The 15,241-nt window shown below is 45.4% G+C and overlaps 1 protein-coding gene across 12 annotated transcripts in view; it reads right to left on the reverse strand.

Annotated features, from left to right (window-relative positions):
- The window catches only part of ERI3 (ERI1 exoribonuclease family member 3), a 135,474-nt gene that overhangs the window by 42,780 nt on the left and 77,453 nt on the right, over positions 1–15,241 (reverse strand). Inside the window, exon 8 of one of the 12 annotated variants that reach the window (XM_017540753.2) lies at positions 13,249–13,326. The exons of the other annotated variants lie outside the window; for them this stretch is intronic. Within the exon in view, the coding sequence (XP_017396242.1) occupies positions 13,264–13,326 (63 nt within the window). The 3' untranslated portion in view covers positions 13,249–13,263. Of the gene's footprint in view, positions 1–13,248; positions 13,327–15,241 lie in introns of those variants that run through there. 12 annotated transcript variants of the gene reach the window in all.

A 15,241-nucleotide genomic window follows, 5' to 3' on the forward strand; every position in this document is an offset into this window, starting at 1 on the left:
TTCCTAATATGAAAAGGCATTTGGATTGAGAGAGAGGGGGAGATAAAAGTGATTGAATCTCCAATAGTCCAGGTTACTGACAAGAAACATCCTGCTCAGCCCTGAGAGAAGGATGGCAGCACCCGCCCGCCCGCACACACCCATCCGTTCTGCCCCCCTCTTGGCGCGATACATCTCAGTCTCTTCTATTGACAGGACGTGGCTTTAAACACAGTTACACAAGTTATCATTTCTGCCTTCTGATCAATCTGAATTTTCAGGACAATTACCCTCTTAATCAATGATTGCTATCAGCAGCCCCGCGCCTGGACGGATTTCTCAGCAAGGTAATCATGCCGCCAGGCTGGACGGCGCGTGCATAGGCAATGAAGCTCCGGGTGGGGTCTCCTCCCTCCTTCCTGAGCCCCCATATCCCAGTGCTGCTGCCAGCATCGAGGACAAGGACGGCAAAGTGTGAAGGCCACTTCAAGGAGTGGTAGGAGTACAAGGAAGGGGGGGTAGCCACCCAGTCAGCCTTCTAAACCATCTGATTGTGGAACAAACCTATTAAAACCCTAGATTTACTGCCCACCATACTGATGCATCTCCATGCCCTCCTGCCATCATTCCTTCCTCCTAATTAGCCTAATAAAGCCCAATTCTAATTATGGGCTCAAACTATTAGGGTGAGTAAGTACAAAGAAAAGAGAACTATTGGTTTTACTAATCTCTCAGAAGCTATTGGTTCTAGAAATTCCTTTTCTTCCATGGACCTGGTTCATATGGGCTACTCACTAGAATGGCAGGGGCAGCCTCTTCTCCTCAGATGCCCAGGTATCCAGAGCTATCACAAAGCCAGCCTGGCCTTGAGCCAGGAGGCCACCCAGCCCAACACTCTTTCCCACAATCATCCTCCCACAGATCCAGTCCTCCATGCATAAAACAATTCAGAGGCCACAGAAGAAGGAAGGAGAGAGAACAGGAATTGAATCTGCTAGAAGCCGTATCTGCCACCCTGGGGGCAACTCAAGGAATTTTCTCAGATCACCTGTTGTTGGTCAAGGACTTAACTAGAGAGGACACCAGTGGGATGAAAGGGCTTGGTCCAGCCAGGTGCAGTGGCTCACGCCTATCATCCCAGCACTATGCAAGGCCAAGGTGGGCAGATCACCTGAGGACAAGAGTTTGAGACCAGCTGGCAAAACCCTATCTCTACTGAAAATACAAAAAATTAGCCAGGTGTGGTGGCAGGCACCTGTAATCCCAGCTACTTGGGAGGCTGAGGCAGGAGAATCACTTGAACACGAGAGGTTGAGGTTGCAGTTAGCCAAGATCACACCACTGCACTCCAACCTGGGTGACAAGAGTGAAACTCTGTCTCAAAAAAAAAAGAAAGGAAAAAAAGGGCTTGGTCCAGGGTACTGATGAATGAACTTACACTTCTATACAGCTGTACTCACAGCAGAGTGGGCTATGGGGTAAAACAGATCCCAACAATTTTCTATTACATCACAAGGGGGGAATGAGAATGAGAAAGCTCACATGCTTTTATTAACTGACATTTACTGAGTACTATCCGCAGGCTAAGTGGTGGGGGTACAGCAGTGAACAATATATCAATGACCCCTATTCTCACGGAGCTCAAAATGTACTAGGAAAGATAGACAAGTGTTTTTTCAAAAAGGCAAAATGATCAAGTGAACTCGCACATGAATGTTCATAACATCCAAAAAGTAGAAACAACCCAAATATTATTCACCTGATGGGAGAATAAAGAAAATGTGGTACTATCTATAAAATAAAATATTATTTGGCAGTGAAAAGAAATGAAGCACTAATTTATAATACAACATGGATGAACCTTGAAAATTACACTAAGTGAAAGAAGCTAATCACAAAAGATCACATATAAGAAGTTTCCAGAATTGCCAGAATAGGCAAATTTATAGAGATGGAAAGTAGATGAGTAGTTGCTTCAGGCCGGGGCATTTGCAGGGAAATGAGAAGTAGCTCTTAATGGAGTTTCTTTTAGTGGGAACAAAAATCTAAATTTAGATGGTGATGATGGTTACACAATCCTGTAAATATGCTAAAAAAACAACAAATTATACACTTTAAACTGGTGAATTGGATGGTATGTGAATTATATCTCAATAAAACTCTTTTATTAAAAAATTATGATCAAAGAAGTGCAAGAAACCCACAGCAGGCTCACCAACTGCGAACAAAGTCAGAGGAGGCTCTAGCATCATGCCTAGCCCTCCGAAAGCGCTCAGTATAGGTGTGTGAAGAGGGAGAAAGTTCCACTGGGAAACTGGAAAAGTCTTCACAGAGGACATAAGAGGAGTTAGATCTTAAAGGATAAGCAGGAGCTCACTAGGCAAGAACGCAGCCAAATGGAATAACTGTGAATAAGGCTTGGAAGTGGACCATACAGGCTATCTTGGCACAGCTTGAAAGGACTTCGAGTGTCTCAAAGGTCAGGCTAGAGAGCTTATACTTCATTCAGTAGACACCAAGATTTTTCAAGTACTGAGGAGATCAGTCCGGGATAGTCTAGGGTTTGATGGTTCAGGCACAGGAAACAACCTGTCACAGCTGAAAGGGCATGGTTTTCAGAATCACAATATCCAGAGTTTAAATCCTTAAGTCCTTCTCCCAATAAACTCTAATGACCAGTGATGGCTAGGATTTTGTGTGTTTTGCTCACTGTTTTATACTCAGTGCTTGGCAGAGTGCCTAACCCAGTAGGTACTCAAAAGCCATTTACAGAATGAAAATGAATGAATGAATGGCTATGTTGAATTCAATCCCATTTGACACATATTTATTGAATACCTACCATAAACCTTGGCACTCTGGTTATATAGTGTAAGCTCTTCAAGGGTAGGGTCCCTGTCTGATCTCTGATCTCTTACCTCAGTGCCTTACACAGGTTCCATTTGGCACAGGGCAGGTCCTCAATCTGTATTAATTCCCTTCCCTCTCATAGTCTGCATGGTTTCCTTAAGACCCAGTGAATTCTTTGATAGGCTCATCCTGAACATATCACTGTAGCTGCTAACAGAAGGAAAGCTAAAGGGATGGAAGGTTTCAATAAAGCAATAGGAGTAGGCAATGGTGCTAACAGTATTTGCCCCAAAGCAAGCCCTGGTGCTCTAGGAGGCTAGTAGGCAATCTGAGTCATTCAAGCTAATAAAGAACTGGGTGGGAATGAGAGACCATTCTCACAACCCTGTCCTGCACCCAAGGCAGTGGGCCTAAAGCAGGGAGAAGTTAGCATACTTAGGTAAGGTGAACACATAAGCTGTAAGACTTGTAGGTAGATGGGGAGGGAAAGATTTGTGGCTTATTTTCTAAGCAGTTTGTCCTGACCCTGGAGATTTGTCATTTCCATATTATACTTCTGGTCAGGAGAACCCTTCTGCTCACAGTAGAAAGGGGCTCCTCATTCTCCCAGCCCCCAATTCCTATGGGTCTCTCCTCCCCTCTTTTCTTCCTCCCTCCCTTTCTTTCCTGCAGAGCTTCCCTCCAGCCATAAAAATAAAATAAAACACAAACACCCACAGTCCAGGAGGAGGGCGTCAGACAGATAATGGGCATTTTATATCTTTTTATGACACTCCCCATAGGCAGCTCAGCAATCACAGTGCAATAAAGGCAGGCATGCAGCTTGCATAGTTAAACAACTGCCGGGTAATTAGGCACAGCAAACACACCACTGGGGAGGCCTCAGGCTTGCCCTGGGATCTGCCTGCAGCCCGCCTGCCTGCTTGCAGCCACGTAGGTGCCAAGGCCAGGCCTAGAAACAGAAGACATGGTCATGGTGCGAAGGACAGATCACTGACAGCTGCCGTAAGCACACTTGGGTTTATGCCTGTACACACTCAAGCCTACCTGCCCACACTCACATAAAAACACTTCCTGAGCAGCCAGCCTGGACCTCATCTCCCCAGGAGGGCCACGCTCTTTTCCAAATAGGGCAACCTAGGGTCTCCTGAAGGCCCTGTTTTAGGGCCTTTGAAGAAGTCACAGCAGGCACTAGCAGGGACTAGCTCATCCGGGTGGCTCAAAGCTTATCAAGTGGCACAGGCAGGAGGCACATGAACCCAAATTTTGTTTACATGGATCCTCTGTCTCTTGTAAATTTTGACTCAGTACAGAGCTGAATTCAAAATAATATTTTTTAACACAGATGATTCAGATACACTCCATACACATATTTCTATCACTGTACTTACCACTTCTATTATATTTTTTTCCCCACCTGCCTACTGACCCATCCATCTTCCCTACCAGACCAGGGGCTCTGTACAGGTGAAGACCAGGTTTGAGTCACCACTGAGTCCAGAGGCGCCAAGCCACAGAAGGACTTCATGGGGTGATTGTTGGCTGAAGGTGAATATAGATGTCCCAGCCCAAGCACAGCACAGGATGCTTGCTATCTGAGGCCTAGGTCCAGGTGATCTAAGCCCAACCAAGAGAAAAATGTCTTTATTAGGGCTTAGGGCACTGTATCACACATTGCCCATCCCTTCTCTAGTGCCCCACCCAGTCAAATTCAGAAATTATAGGGAACTGAAAACCAATTAATGGGAAAAATAAATAAAAACAAGCTACTATCCAACCTGAAGACTGAGACAGTCAAAGGTCCCATCTACAGCAGCCATCCAGGTCATCCCTGAGGAGTCAGCCAGGGAAAAGTAAGCCACCTAAGCTCAAAACACTGTTCCCCCAAGGGAGCTGACAGCAAGCCAAGTCAACTCACAGAAAGACAATGGGTTGAGCCAACATGATACCCTATGAATGTGAACAACATCCAGCTACTTTTTCTGGTCTCTACCTGGCCATCACAGTGTCTACCAAGACAACAAATAGAGAATCAAAGACCAGAGAAAAGGCCAAGGCTGCTCCCTGCCTTTAGGGTACTGAGAGGTCCCTCTCCTTTCCACCCACAAAGAAGGGAGACAACCAGCTTCTTCTCACCCCGTATTCTCATGGTGAAGCCTAAAGGCATTTGACTTCAGTGCAAGCCAGCCCAAATTGTGGCAAGTGACAGCTATCTAAACTCCTTCACAACACCTGAGTCCCTAGCTCTCCTATCCTGATGCCAAGCAATGCCCTGTCTTCCCTAAACCCTCAACTTCTTTCAGTGGGACAGTAGAGTCATCTCAACGCCAAAGATTGAAGTTGGTAAGGGTAAAAGAGGAACTTCTGCTGTCTTCTTTGTATCTGACTCATTTTTAGATGGGAGCAAAAAAGGAAAACCTAAGTTTCCATGAATGATCTCATAATGGCAGAGGCAGAAGAGACCAAGAGACCACGAGAAGAAACTGCCTCATCCAACTCCCTTATTTGTTATAGGAGGAAACTGAGGCCTCAGAAAGGGCAAGTAACCCAACACCAGAGCCCATTTCTAGTATGAAGTTCAGTCCAGATCTCTCTGTGTTGCATCATACTGCCCTCCAGAGACAAGGGCTTCATCTGCCCACCTCTAGTGTCTAGTCAGACCACAAATCCCATACCAACATCTTCGCCCACGTTCCCATTTGTGGGCCCATGCACACATCAGAATATGCAGACATATTCAAGCCTGTACAACGCCCCCCAACTGGGCGAATATACTTCTTTAAACACATACAGACATGCATATACAAATGGGTGCACCCTCTTACACACACAGTGGTGTCACTCTCAAGAGACCTGGAGTAAGAAGCCAATCCCTATCCTTGCCCATTCACTGACTTTCACTGACCATACAACTAATAATGGCTGCTGTGTGTTTGCCTGGGCCTCCAGTTCAAAACACGCCAGACAGCCTTCAGGTGGTAACTGCTATGGGACAAGTGACAAGAGGGAAGCTATGGAAGGAGAGAAACTGAATTTGCATCCTAGGGGTCATGTGGTGGGCAAGCTTCTGAGTTTCCATGTCAGCACCCATAAAACAGGGAAAACAGCCCTCACAGCCCCCCAGTAGCTGTGAGGATTAAATGGAATAATGTGTGTAAAGTATCACACACAGATGGCACCAACTGGGGCTCAATACATTGGTGCTCTACTGTTACTGATACTGATAAACACGGTGAAACCTGCCTTTGCAGACTGACCTACAGACAGTATGGGAGATGGAAGGCAGGACTGTGCTCCCTGCCTTGAAGGAAGTTACCCTGTCTTTTCCTCTTCTTTTCTGCAACTACTCCCAGTTTCAGGGTCTAGAGTAGCAAAATCAAAATCAAAAGAAGGAAACACACACACACACACACACACACACACACACACACACACACACACACGAAACTCTGGGGACAAGGCAGACTAACTTTAACCCTCTCAGACTCAATAGATAAGTTCGTCTTTCCCCTGCCACCATGCCCCACCTTCTCGCAAACTGTCCTCAGCTCTTCTGCAGTATTTATGCCTCTTAGCTTGCTGAAGCCCACTCTGCTTACCTAGCTCTGCAGATTCAGAGAAGCAGTAGATCTAGTCCCTTTCCTCAAGTAGCTTGTGGTCCCTGACCTGGACAGACCAGCCCAACCGCGATAACAAAGAGGCATGGGCTCTGAGCTACAATGGGCCCTAATAACTGGCCCAAAGGGTTGGAATACACACTCAATAGTCAGAATGCCTAGGTTTAGATGCAGGTCCCAAACACACCCAACAGAGCTCCCAGCTCTCCTGTGCTCCAGAGTGAGCCCAGAATTCACTCCCTCAACGACTCAAGAGAAAGGCAGGTGGGGCTCATCATGGGACTAGGACTAAAAGCCTGCCTTGTTTGACAGAGTACAGACTCTGAGCAGCAGCCAGCAAGAGAAGGCAGGCCCTGGGGTGGGCCTGCCACAGAGGGCACTATAAGAACTCCAGGGGAGAGGTCAATTTGCGGCAGCTGTGGGGAACCTCAAGCGAAAGAAAGAATTCCAGCTGCCTTGAGCTGATTCCCTCACCTGCTTCTTTCCCCCATGTGGCCACACCCACCAGGGATGCAGGGCAAGGCAGGCTAGCTCTCCAGTTGAGGGTGTGCCAAGCTGCTCACCTAACACAGAGTACCCACATTCCTCTAAGAGCTTTACAAGCATGATCTAACTGATTCCTCACACTGTGATTTCCCACATTTACCATAAGGATATAGAGGTTGTCTGCCTATGGTCCGTCTGCAGCCAGCATGCTAAAAGGTAGGGTGGCCGCTTCCTTCCCGGCTATCCTGGCCCACAGGTGCTCTCTTCCCTCCATGCACATGAACATGGTGGTTTTCTGGAGCTACTGTATCATGCTTAGAAGGCAGCTTAGGCTGGCACCACTCTAGACATCAGCCAATGATTCTTTACTGCACATGCTCACCCTCACTCTGCTTTTCCTCCAGTAAAGACATACACGTGGCTGGTCCACACAAGCAGCTTAAAATTCCTGAAAACTGCTGTGTGTAGTTCCCCTGCAAAGTGATTCACCACTTCAGGCCTTTCTTCACCTCCTCCCTCTGCCTGGATGCACTTGCACTGTCACCTGAGAACGTACTCATCTTTCAAGACTCAAGCATCTCCACCGAAATCTTTCTTGATTTTCTCTCCCACACCCCAAATAAAAATGACACCTCCCTCCTTTGCACTGGCAGCAACAAAGCAAAGCAGTTAAGAGCATGGACTCTGGAGTCTACTGCTTAGATTAGATACCTACACTATCACTCACCAGCTACTGAACCTCTCTGCGTTTCAGTCTCCCTCAGCTATACAAAACTAGTAATAGAACTTCTCTCAGAATTGTTTGAGGATTGAGTTAATCCATATAAAGCATTTAGAGCAGCACCTGGTTTTAAAATTATTATTATAAATTATCTCTACCTTACAGATGCAGAAACCAAGGTTCAGAGAAGGTAAGTAATTTGTCCAAGATCATAACACAGGTAGATGATAGGGCCAGGAATTGACCTCAGGTGAATGTGCCTCTGTACTCCACTGGACAGCCAGGCATGCTGATGGCAGCTGGGATCAAGGGCATGAGATGATCGACTCTGTCCCTCAGTGTGAGCTGAGGGTAAGCTGGTCCAAGGATAGCATTAAGCTCATCCTTGTCAATGCTCACATAAACTCTGCTGTGAGAGTCTCTTTTTCCTAGCTCCTGCCCACAATGTCCTGTATGTCTTCCTTGATCTCCCATCCCCCTGACTCCTTTTCTCCCTGTAGTACTAGTCATCTCATCTCCAATGGCCAGTATCAGGGCAAGCGAAGGGCAGAGGCATAGTGCTATCATTTAATCCTCAGGTCAACTCTAGAAGGTAGCTATGCTTTTGCTTGCTTTTTATAAGGGGGATACCAAGGCTCAAAGTTGTTAAGTGACTTTTCTAAAATACCACAGTTACTAAGTGTAGAGCCATGATTCCATATCAGGTCTACTTGACTCCAGAGTCTAAATTCTGTGTGACAGATATTAATCATCCTTTGTAGGTTCAGAGAGGGACTTGCTTCAGATCACACAACTAGTGAGTAGCAGTATTAGAAATACAAGCCAGACTCCTCCGACTCCAAAGCTCTTCCTTTGCATGGTGGTTTCTTGCTGTGAGCCACATCCCACCTCCTCAGGACTCAGTGATATACCATGTATCACCTGAAGACTAAATGAGGGGTAAATCTCACATATAGCTATACTATTTTTTCAGATTTTTACAGATAATATTGTAATTAATAAAATACAGCCCAGACAAAGTAGCTCTCACCTGTAATCCCAGCACTTTGGGAGGCTGAGATGGGCCGATCACTCGAGGCCAGGAGTTCAAGACCAGCCTGGCCAACATGAAAAGACCCCATCTCTACTAAAAATACAAAAATCAGCTGGGTGTGGTGGTGCACCCCTGTGGTCCAGACTATTCTGGAGGCTGAGGCATGAGAATAGCTTGAACCTGGGAGGCAGAGGTTGCAGTGAGCTGAGATCATGCCACTGCACTCCAGCCTGGGTGACAGAGAAAGAGACTGTCTCAAAAAATAAAATATAAATTCATATAAAACCAACCAAATTTACTGTAATTCTTTTTTCCATTATTTATTTTATCATTATATATCCCAAAATACAAGTTCCACCAAGTCCTGAAGGAGGAACAGAATGTCTGTGGTGTTTTCTGACATTGCTAAGAGCTCCTTGTAATCTGTCTGCCTACTTCTCTAAAAGCTCTCCAAAACCACACTTAGGTACCTTTCCCAAGGTACTGTCCTGATTATTGGTTACAAACTCACAATTGATAAATGCCTTCTATGTGGAATAACTGTCCAAAGGTCAACAGCAGCACAGGAGGCACAATCCCTGCTGGGACCTGAGACCAATAAATGCTAAGAACTAATGCTGTTTCCAGCAAGGTGGACCCAGAACTTGGGCTATGGAAGGAAGGAGTCAGGGCGATGAATTTCTATCTTTCCTACCTCAACCTCTAATTCCTTCCCTGCCCACTTGCCTAAGACACATGGCCTGGAGAAAAGAGTACACTGACCTGGGTTCAAATCCTAGCTTCACCTCTTCCTGGCTATGTGCCTTTAGGTAAGTTACTTAATTTCTCTAAGTTTATTTGTCTGGGAATTCCAGCAGAGGAACAGGCATCTGGACTCTGGAGCTCATTAGTCTAGCCCAAGATTCAGTGTGAATTCAATTAATGCTTGTTGATGCCCAGTGTGTGCCAGGTCCAGTGCCATGCACTGGAAATTCAGAGATGGGTGGTATATAGACTTCGATGAGCTCACAGTGTAGTGGGAAACAAAAAACATGTAAGCAGATAATTACAAAAGCATGTGATACACTCAGTACAAAGTTCTGAAGCCATACAAAGGAGGAAGTGATTTACTATTCCTACCAGAGGTAGGGGAACATCAGAGAAAGGATCACACACAAGGGTTTTGAAGGATGAACAGGAGTTTCCCAACACACTAAAAGGGAAAAGGTGATGTAAGAAAAGGGAACGGTATATGTAAGAAGAGGTGAAACCGTGATGTATATTTGAAAAACAGCAAGAAGTTTGATACAGCTGGAATGTTATGGAGAGACAGGAGATGTAGAGATAGGAATGCTGCAATGAGCTAGATCATCCAGGGCCTTGGTATCTTGCTCAAGAGAAAAGATGGGGCATAGCCTTCCACACCTACCCTTGGCTCTGGTGCTCTTCCTGTCAAAACAAGCACCCTGCAATCACACCCTTTCCTGTGCCTTTGATTTAAGAGTTCCTCTCCTGGCCCTGACAGTAAGGCATTTCTGTCCCACAGATTATAACTCACTCTGGGCTATTATTCAGCTCCCCAGCCCTGGCCCTGCTGCAGTTAGTCCAAACATAATATCCTTCATGCATATATTATCTGTCTCCCTATTATCTGGAATCATTTCGGAATTAAATTTCAGTCCTGCAATATTGGCTTCAGGAGCGGCGCGCTTTATGGGCTAGTCAAAGGTTAGAATACCAATCAAAATAACAGTGCCGATGCAGCGAGACATTTTAATATTCCAAAACCCGGTAATTGTAAAAGGACATAATATTTTTTCCCTGATTACCCCAAAGGCAACACATGTTAACAAGGCAAGGGAAGGAGTGAAAGAAATTTCAGAGTTCAGACAGCTGTAAGACATATTTAAAGGAAAAGCCCAGGCTGGGCACTACACCATGGGGGCGGGGAGACGAGAAGAAAGGAGACGTTCCCTCTAGCTCTGGCAGCTCCTGACTCCAAACACAGTACTTTCCCTCCTCTACCTCTGGACTACACTCCAAGAGCTTATCCCCAACAGCAGATGTTGCAGAGTGGAATGAAAGGGGAAAGAGCTCAGGATCTGGAGTCTCAAGGCCCAGGTTCTAGTTTCAGCTTACAATTCAGTAGCCTCCAGCCCCCAAGACTGGTCTCTCCCAGGATTCCGGCATCAAACCCAGCAGCAAGCACTCTGGGCTGCTCTCCCACTCACCCTCTCCTTAACCCATGCCTGTGCTCCCACCTCTGCCAAATCTCTACCTAGTGTTCTGTGCACGTTTTTTTTTCCCCAAAGACAGATGAAGGCCCTTATCTACTTAGCCTGCAGAGCTGATTCCCATCAGGATACCAGCCCACAACTGCCCACTGCCCCAGGGACAATGCTCTGCACTTTGGATGATGCCAAAGACCGAGACCACAGTCCCAGTCTGGTTCTGACCTTGGAGTGACCCAGAAGTAACTGCCCTCAGTGCAAACTCCCCCCATCTCCAAAATAAAACAAAATGAACACCTTGCAGAGCCCCTAGCTAGTCACACCTTTCTGGATCTTCACTTTTGTTTTTTTGTTTTTCCAAGTTAGCATCCGAATAGACCCAGGAGAGGAACTTTGTGGCCAGCACCTTGCAGCTGCCTTTGTATAGAGTCCTCACTTCTGTCAGGCTGCTATCACTTGAGCAGCTTAATCCCCACAGCTCCCCAAAAATTAACCCTGACTAGCAGGGTTTTGGATCCCCTCATGCCTGATGACTTCCCAGCCAGCTCAGCCCACTTGCTGAAGCCTCCAATCTGCATCATCCCGACCTGCTGACCTGCCGATGGCCCCCAGCAAAGAACTTCATTAAGGCCGAGAATTTATTCCTCCGTAAGCCCTTAATTTATTACTGCACTGATTGGGACTCTGAATGCTCCAAGGTCAGGAAAAGTCGCACTCAATCGTAGACACCAACCCTCCCTGCAGCAGTTTCTCCTGCTGTACCCTCCCAGGGGAGGGGGAGAGATAGAATGCTTCTTGGAGGGACCCAAGATTTTCTTTAAGAGCTGGTCCCAATCCCACCCTCTTGAGAGCATCCAGAAATTGCAGCAAGGCATAGTGTACAGATGGGAGAGGAGAAGTGGAGCAGCAACCTTCATACCCTGATATGCCAGGGTCTGTTAAATTCTAGGCGGCCCGGTCTGTTAAATTCTAGGCGGCCCTTATCCCTACCACTGCTGGATTTGACTGGCTGAGCCGTGTCTGCCAGGACTGACTCAGAATCCTCCTAAAGCTGCCTTCCTGCTTCCCCAGAAACCCACCTCCCTCAGTCCATTTTGTGTTGCTCTAAAGGAATACCTGAGGCTGGGTAATTTATTTTAAAAAATGGTTTATGTGGCTTATGATTCTGATGTCTGGAAAAGTTAAAGACTGGGCATCGGGTGAGGGCCTCAGGCTACTTCCACTCAAGACAGAAAGTGAAGGGGAGCTGGCTTGTGCAAAGATCACATGGCAAGAGGGAGCAACATAGAGAAGAAGAAGTGCCAGGCTCTTTTTAACAACCAGCTCTCTTGGGAACGAACAGAGTGAGAACTTACTCATACCCCCCACTCCTGCCCCAGGGAGGACATTAATCCATTAATGAGAGAACTGTCCCTCACAATGCAGACACCTCCCATTCAGTCCCATCTTCAACGTTAGGAATCGAATTTCAACATGAGATCTGGAGAGGACAAACATCCAAACCATAGCACCACCTATCAGGCCCAGGAGTCAGAGGGAATTCCACACAATTTGTGAGTATGTATGCACACACTTGCATGGCTATGTGTGTAGGTATGCATTTGTATTACATTTATACATATGTGTCCATGCATATGCAATAGGTAAACATATTTTATGTGTGCATGCATACACACACATACATCCTTATGGAGGTCTCATCCATACTTTCTGTTTCTTGACTCCTTATTTATAACATTCTTTTCCATTCAACATTAGCTACCCACTTCCATGGCCACACCTTGGAACCTGCCAACACCTAGAACTGCCCCATCTCTGAAATCACTAATTCAGACATCCTATTCTCTAACCATAATCTCTAATCCTTCCATCTGGCATGTTCAACTATACCCAGTGTACCAGTTCCTCATTTTATTGGTATCGATTTACTTTTTCCATATCTATCAGACGTCCTGCTATCTTTTCTTCCCCCAACATCCAGCTTAGACCTCAGAATCCATCTTGCCGACTGCTGTCTTACCAACATCTTCAATTCCCTAATACCTTTCATCAAACCTCCTCGAGGAAAATCTCCACCCTGGATGAATCTAAATGTCTACTTTCTCCATGCCCACAACCAGGCAGCTGAGGTCCAATAAAGAAAAGTCATGCAACTGAACAGAGTGGTTCCACAATGAATTAATGCCATCAACCTCAACTGGATCCTCAACACCGCCTAGAAATCCTACTATACTTCTCAAGTCAGCTCACGCATCTTTTCTTTACTAGAATGACAGCAATCCTGTAAACCCTGCCAGCCCTTCCCTATTAGCCATTGGATGGTAACTACCTCAACTTGCTTTGCTGCCACCAAATCTACAAGCCCACCTACCTCCACATGAGCCCATCTTCTTCTTCCCTCCTGTCCCAATAGAAGCAGGGAACTTCCTCCTAAAGAGAGCCAATGTTTTTTAAATTTTTCTTTTTTTTTTTTTTTCCTGCCTAGGTTCTCAGAATAAGGAGAGCCAATTTCAAGAGCCTGGGCTTTCCATCCCTTCTCCTCTCACCTCCTCAGAGGCCTCCCTTACTGGTTTCCTCTCCCTCCTGCACCTTCAACAGGATTTCATTTTCTAATAGAGCCTACGAAGAAACAATGTCTTCTACTTAAAAACAAAACCTGCTTTAACCCCCACCTGCCCCATCACAGCTCTTGTCCTTTTTCTCTCCTTCAAAGCCACATTTCTGAAAAAGTTGAAGTTTCTCTATCTCCCCATTTCTCATTTACTCTTTAGTTCACTCCAATTTGGATCCTGTCCCGATCATGCTACTCAGGACCAAGGTCACTGAGGCCCTTGTAATTCAGGGCTCATATTTTAGTCTTCACATTGTGCAGCCCTCTCTGAACTGACCACTTCTCTTCTTCTCCAACACTTTTCTTTTCTTGGTTTTCTACAATACCACACTCTTACAGTCTTCTCTTCTTCTGTTACTCTTTTGCTCTCTTTCTCTGTCTCTTCAGCATTCAGCAAAACTAAATTTAAGTTCTAGCTCTGCCATGTACTAATGTGAAATCACTGAGCAAGTTTCGTCATTGCTCCATGCCTTGGTTCTCTCAACCTTAAAATGTGAAAAACAATAGCAAACACTGCACTGGGTCCTGTGAGGACTAGACAATGTAGGTACATAACCACAGTGTCTAGCACAGTACTGTCCAACAGAAATAGAATGTGAGCCACATAGGAAATTTAGAATTTTCTAGTAGCCACACTAAAAAGTAAAATGAAACAGGTAAAATTATTTTAATATCTTATTTTAGTATATTCAAATATTATTTCAACATGTAACCAATACAAAAAATTATGAGACATTTTGCATTTTTTTATACCAAGTCTTTGAAATCTGATATGTAATTTACACTTACTGTACATCTCAACTGGGATGCTAAATCTTCATCAGAAATACTTAACCTGCCAAGCACAGTGACTCACACCTATAATCCTAGCAATCTGAGAGGCCGAGGCAGGTGGAATGCTGAGGCCAGGAGTTGGGAGACCAGCCTGGCCAACACGGCGAGCTCTATTTCTACTAAAAATACAAAACTAGCTGGGCGTGGTGGCACACACCTGTAGTCTCAGCTACTCGGGAGGCTGAGGCACAAGAATCACTTGAACCCAGGGGGCAGAGGTTGCAGTGGGCCAAGATCATTGCACTTTAGCCTGGACAAAAGAGCAAGACTGTCTCAGAAAAAAATGAGAGAAATACTTAATCTGTATTTGGATTTTATACAATTAACATTTTAAAATGTAGATTCGCCCACCCAGGTTGTACTAAACATACTTACAGTTTTTCAAGGAAGTTTTTAATGAACGAATGAATGTTTTTGAGGTGGAGTCTCACTGTTGCCCAGCTTGGAATGCAGTGGTGCAATCTCGGCTCACCACAACCTCCACTGCCTCCCGGGTTCAAGTGATTCTCATGCCTCAGCTTCCCAAGTAGCTGGGATTACAGGCGCCCATCACTATGCCTGGCTAATTTTTTGAATTTTTTTTTTAGTAGAGACGAGGTTTTGCCATGTTGGCCAGGCTGGTCTCAAACTTCCGACCTCAGGTGATCTGCCCACCTCGGCCTCCCAAAGTGCTGGGATTACAGGCATGAACCACTGCACCCAGCCAAGAAAGTTTTTAATTTAAATTGATTAAAATTAAATAAAATTCAAAATGTGTTCTTCAATCATACTAGCTACATTTCAAGTGATCTATTGCTATATATGGCTAGTAGAAACTATGTTGGAAAACACAGGTCTAGAACACAAAATGCAATCCATAATTCAGGACTATTTATAATTCTTTCTTTTTTTTTTTTTTTT

The sequence above is a fragment of the Cebus imitator genome, unplaced genomic scaffold, assembly GCF_001604975.1.
Source record: "Cebus imitator isolate Cc_AM_T3 unplaced genomic scaffold, Cebus_imitator-1.0 Scaffold129, whole genome shotgun sequence".
In the NCBI taxonomy this organism is placed as follows: Eukaryota; Metazoa; Chordata; class Mammalia; order Primates; family Cebidae; genus Cebus; species Cebus imitator.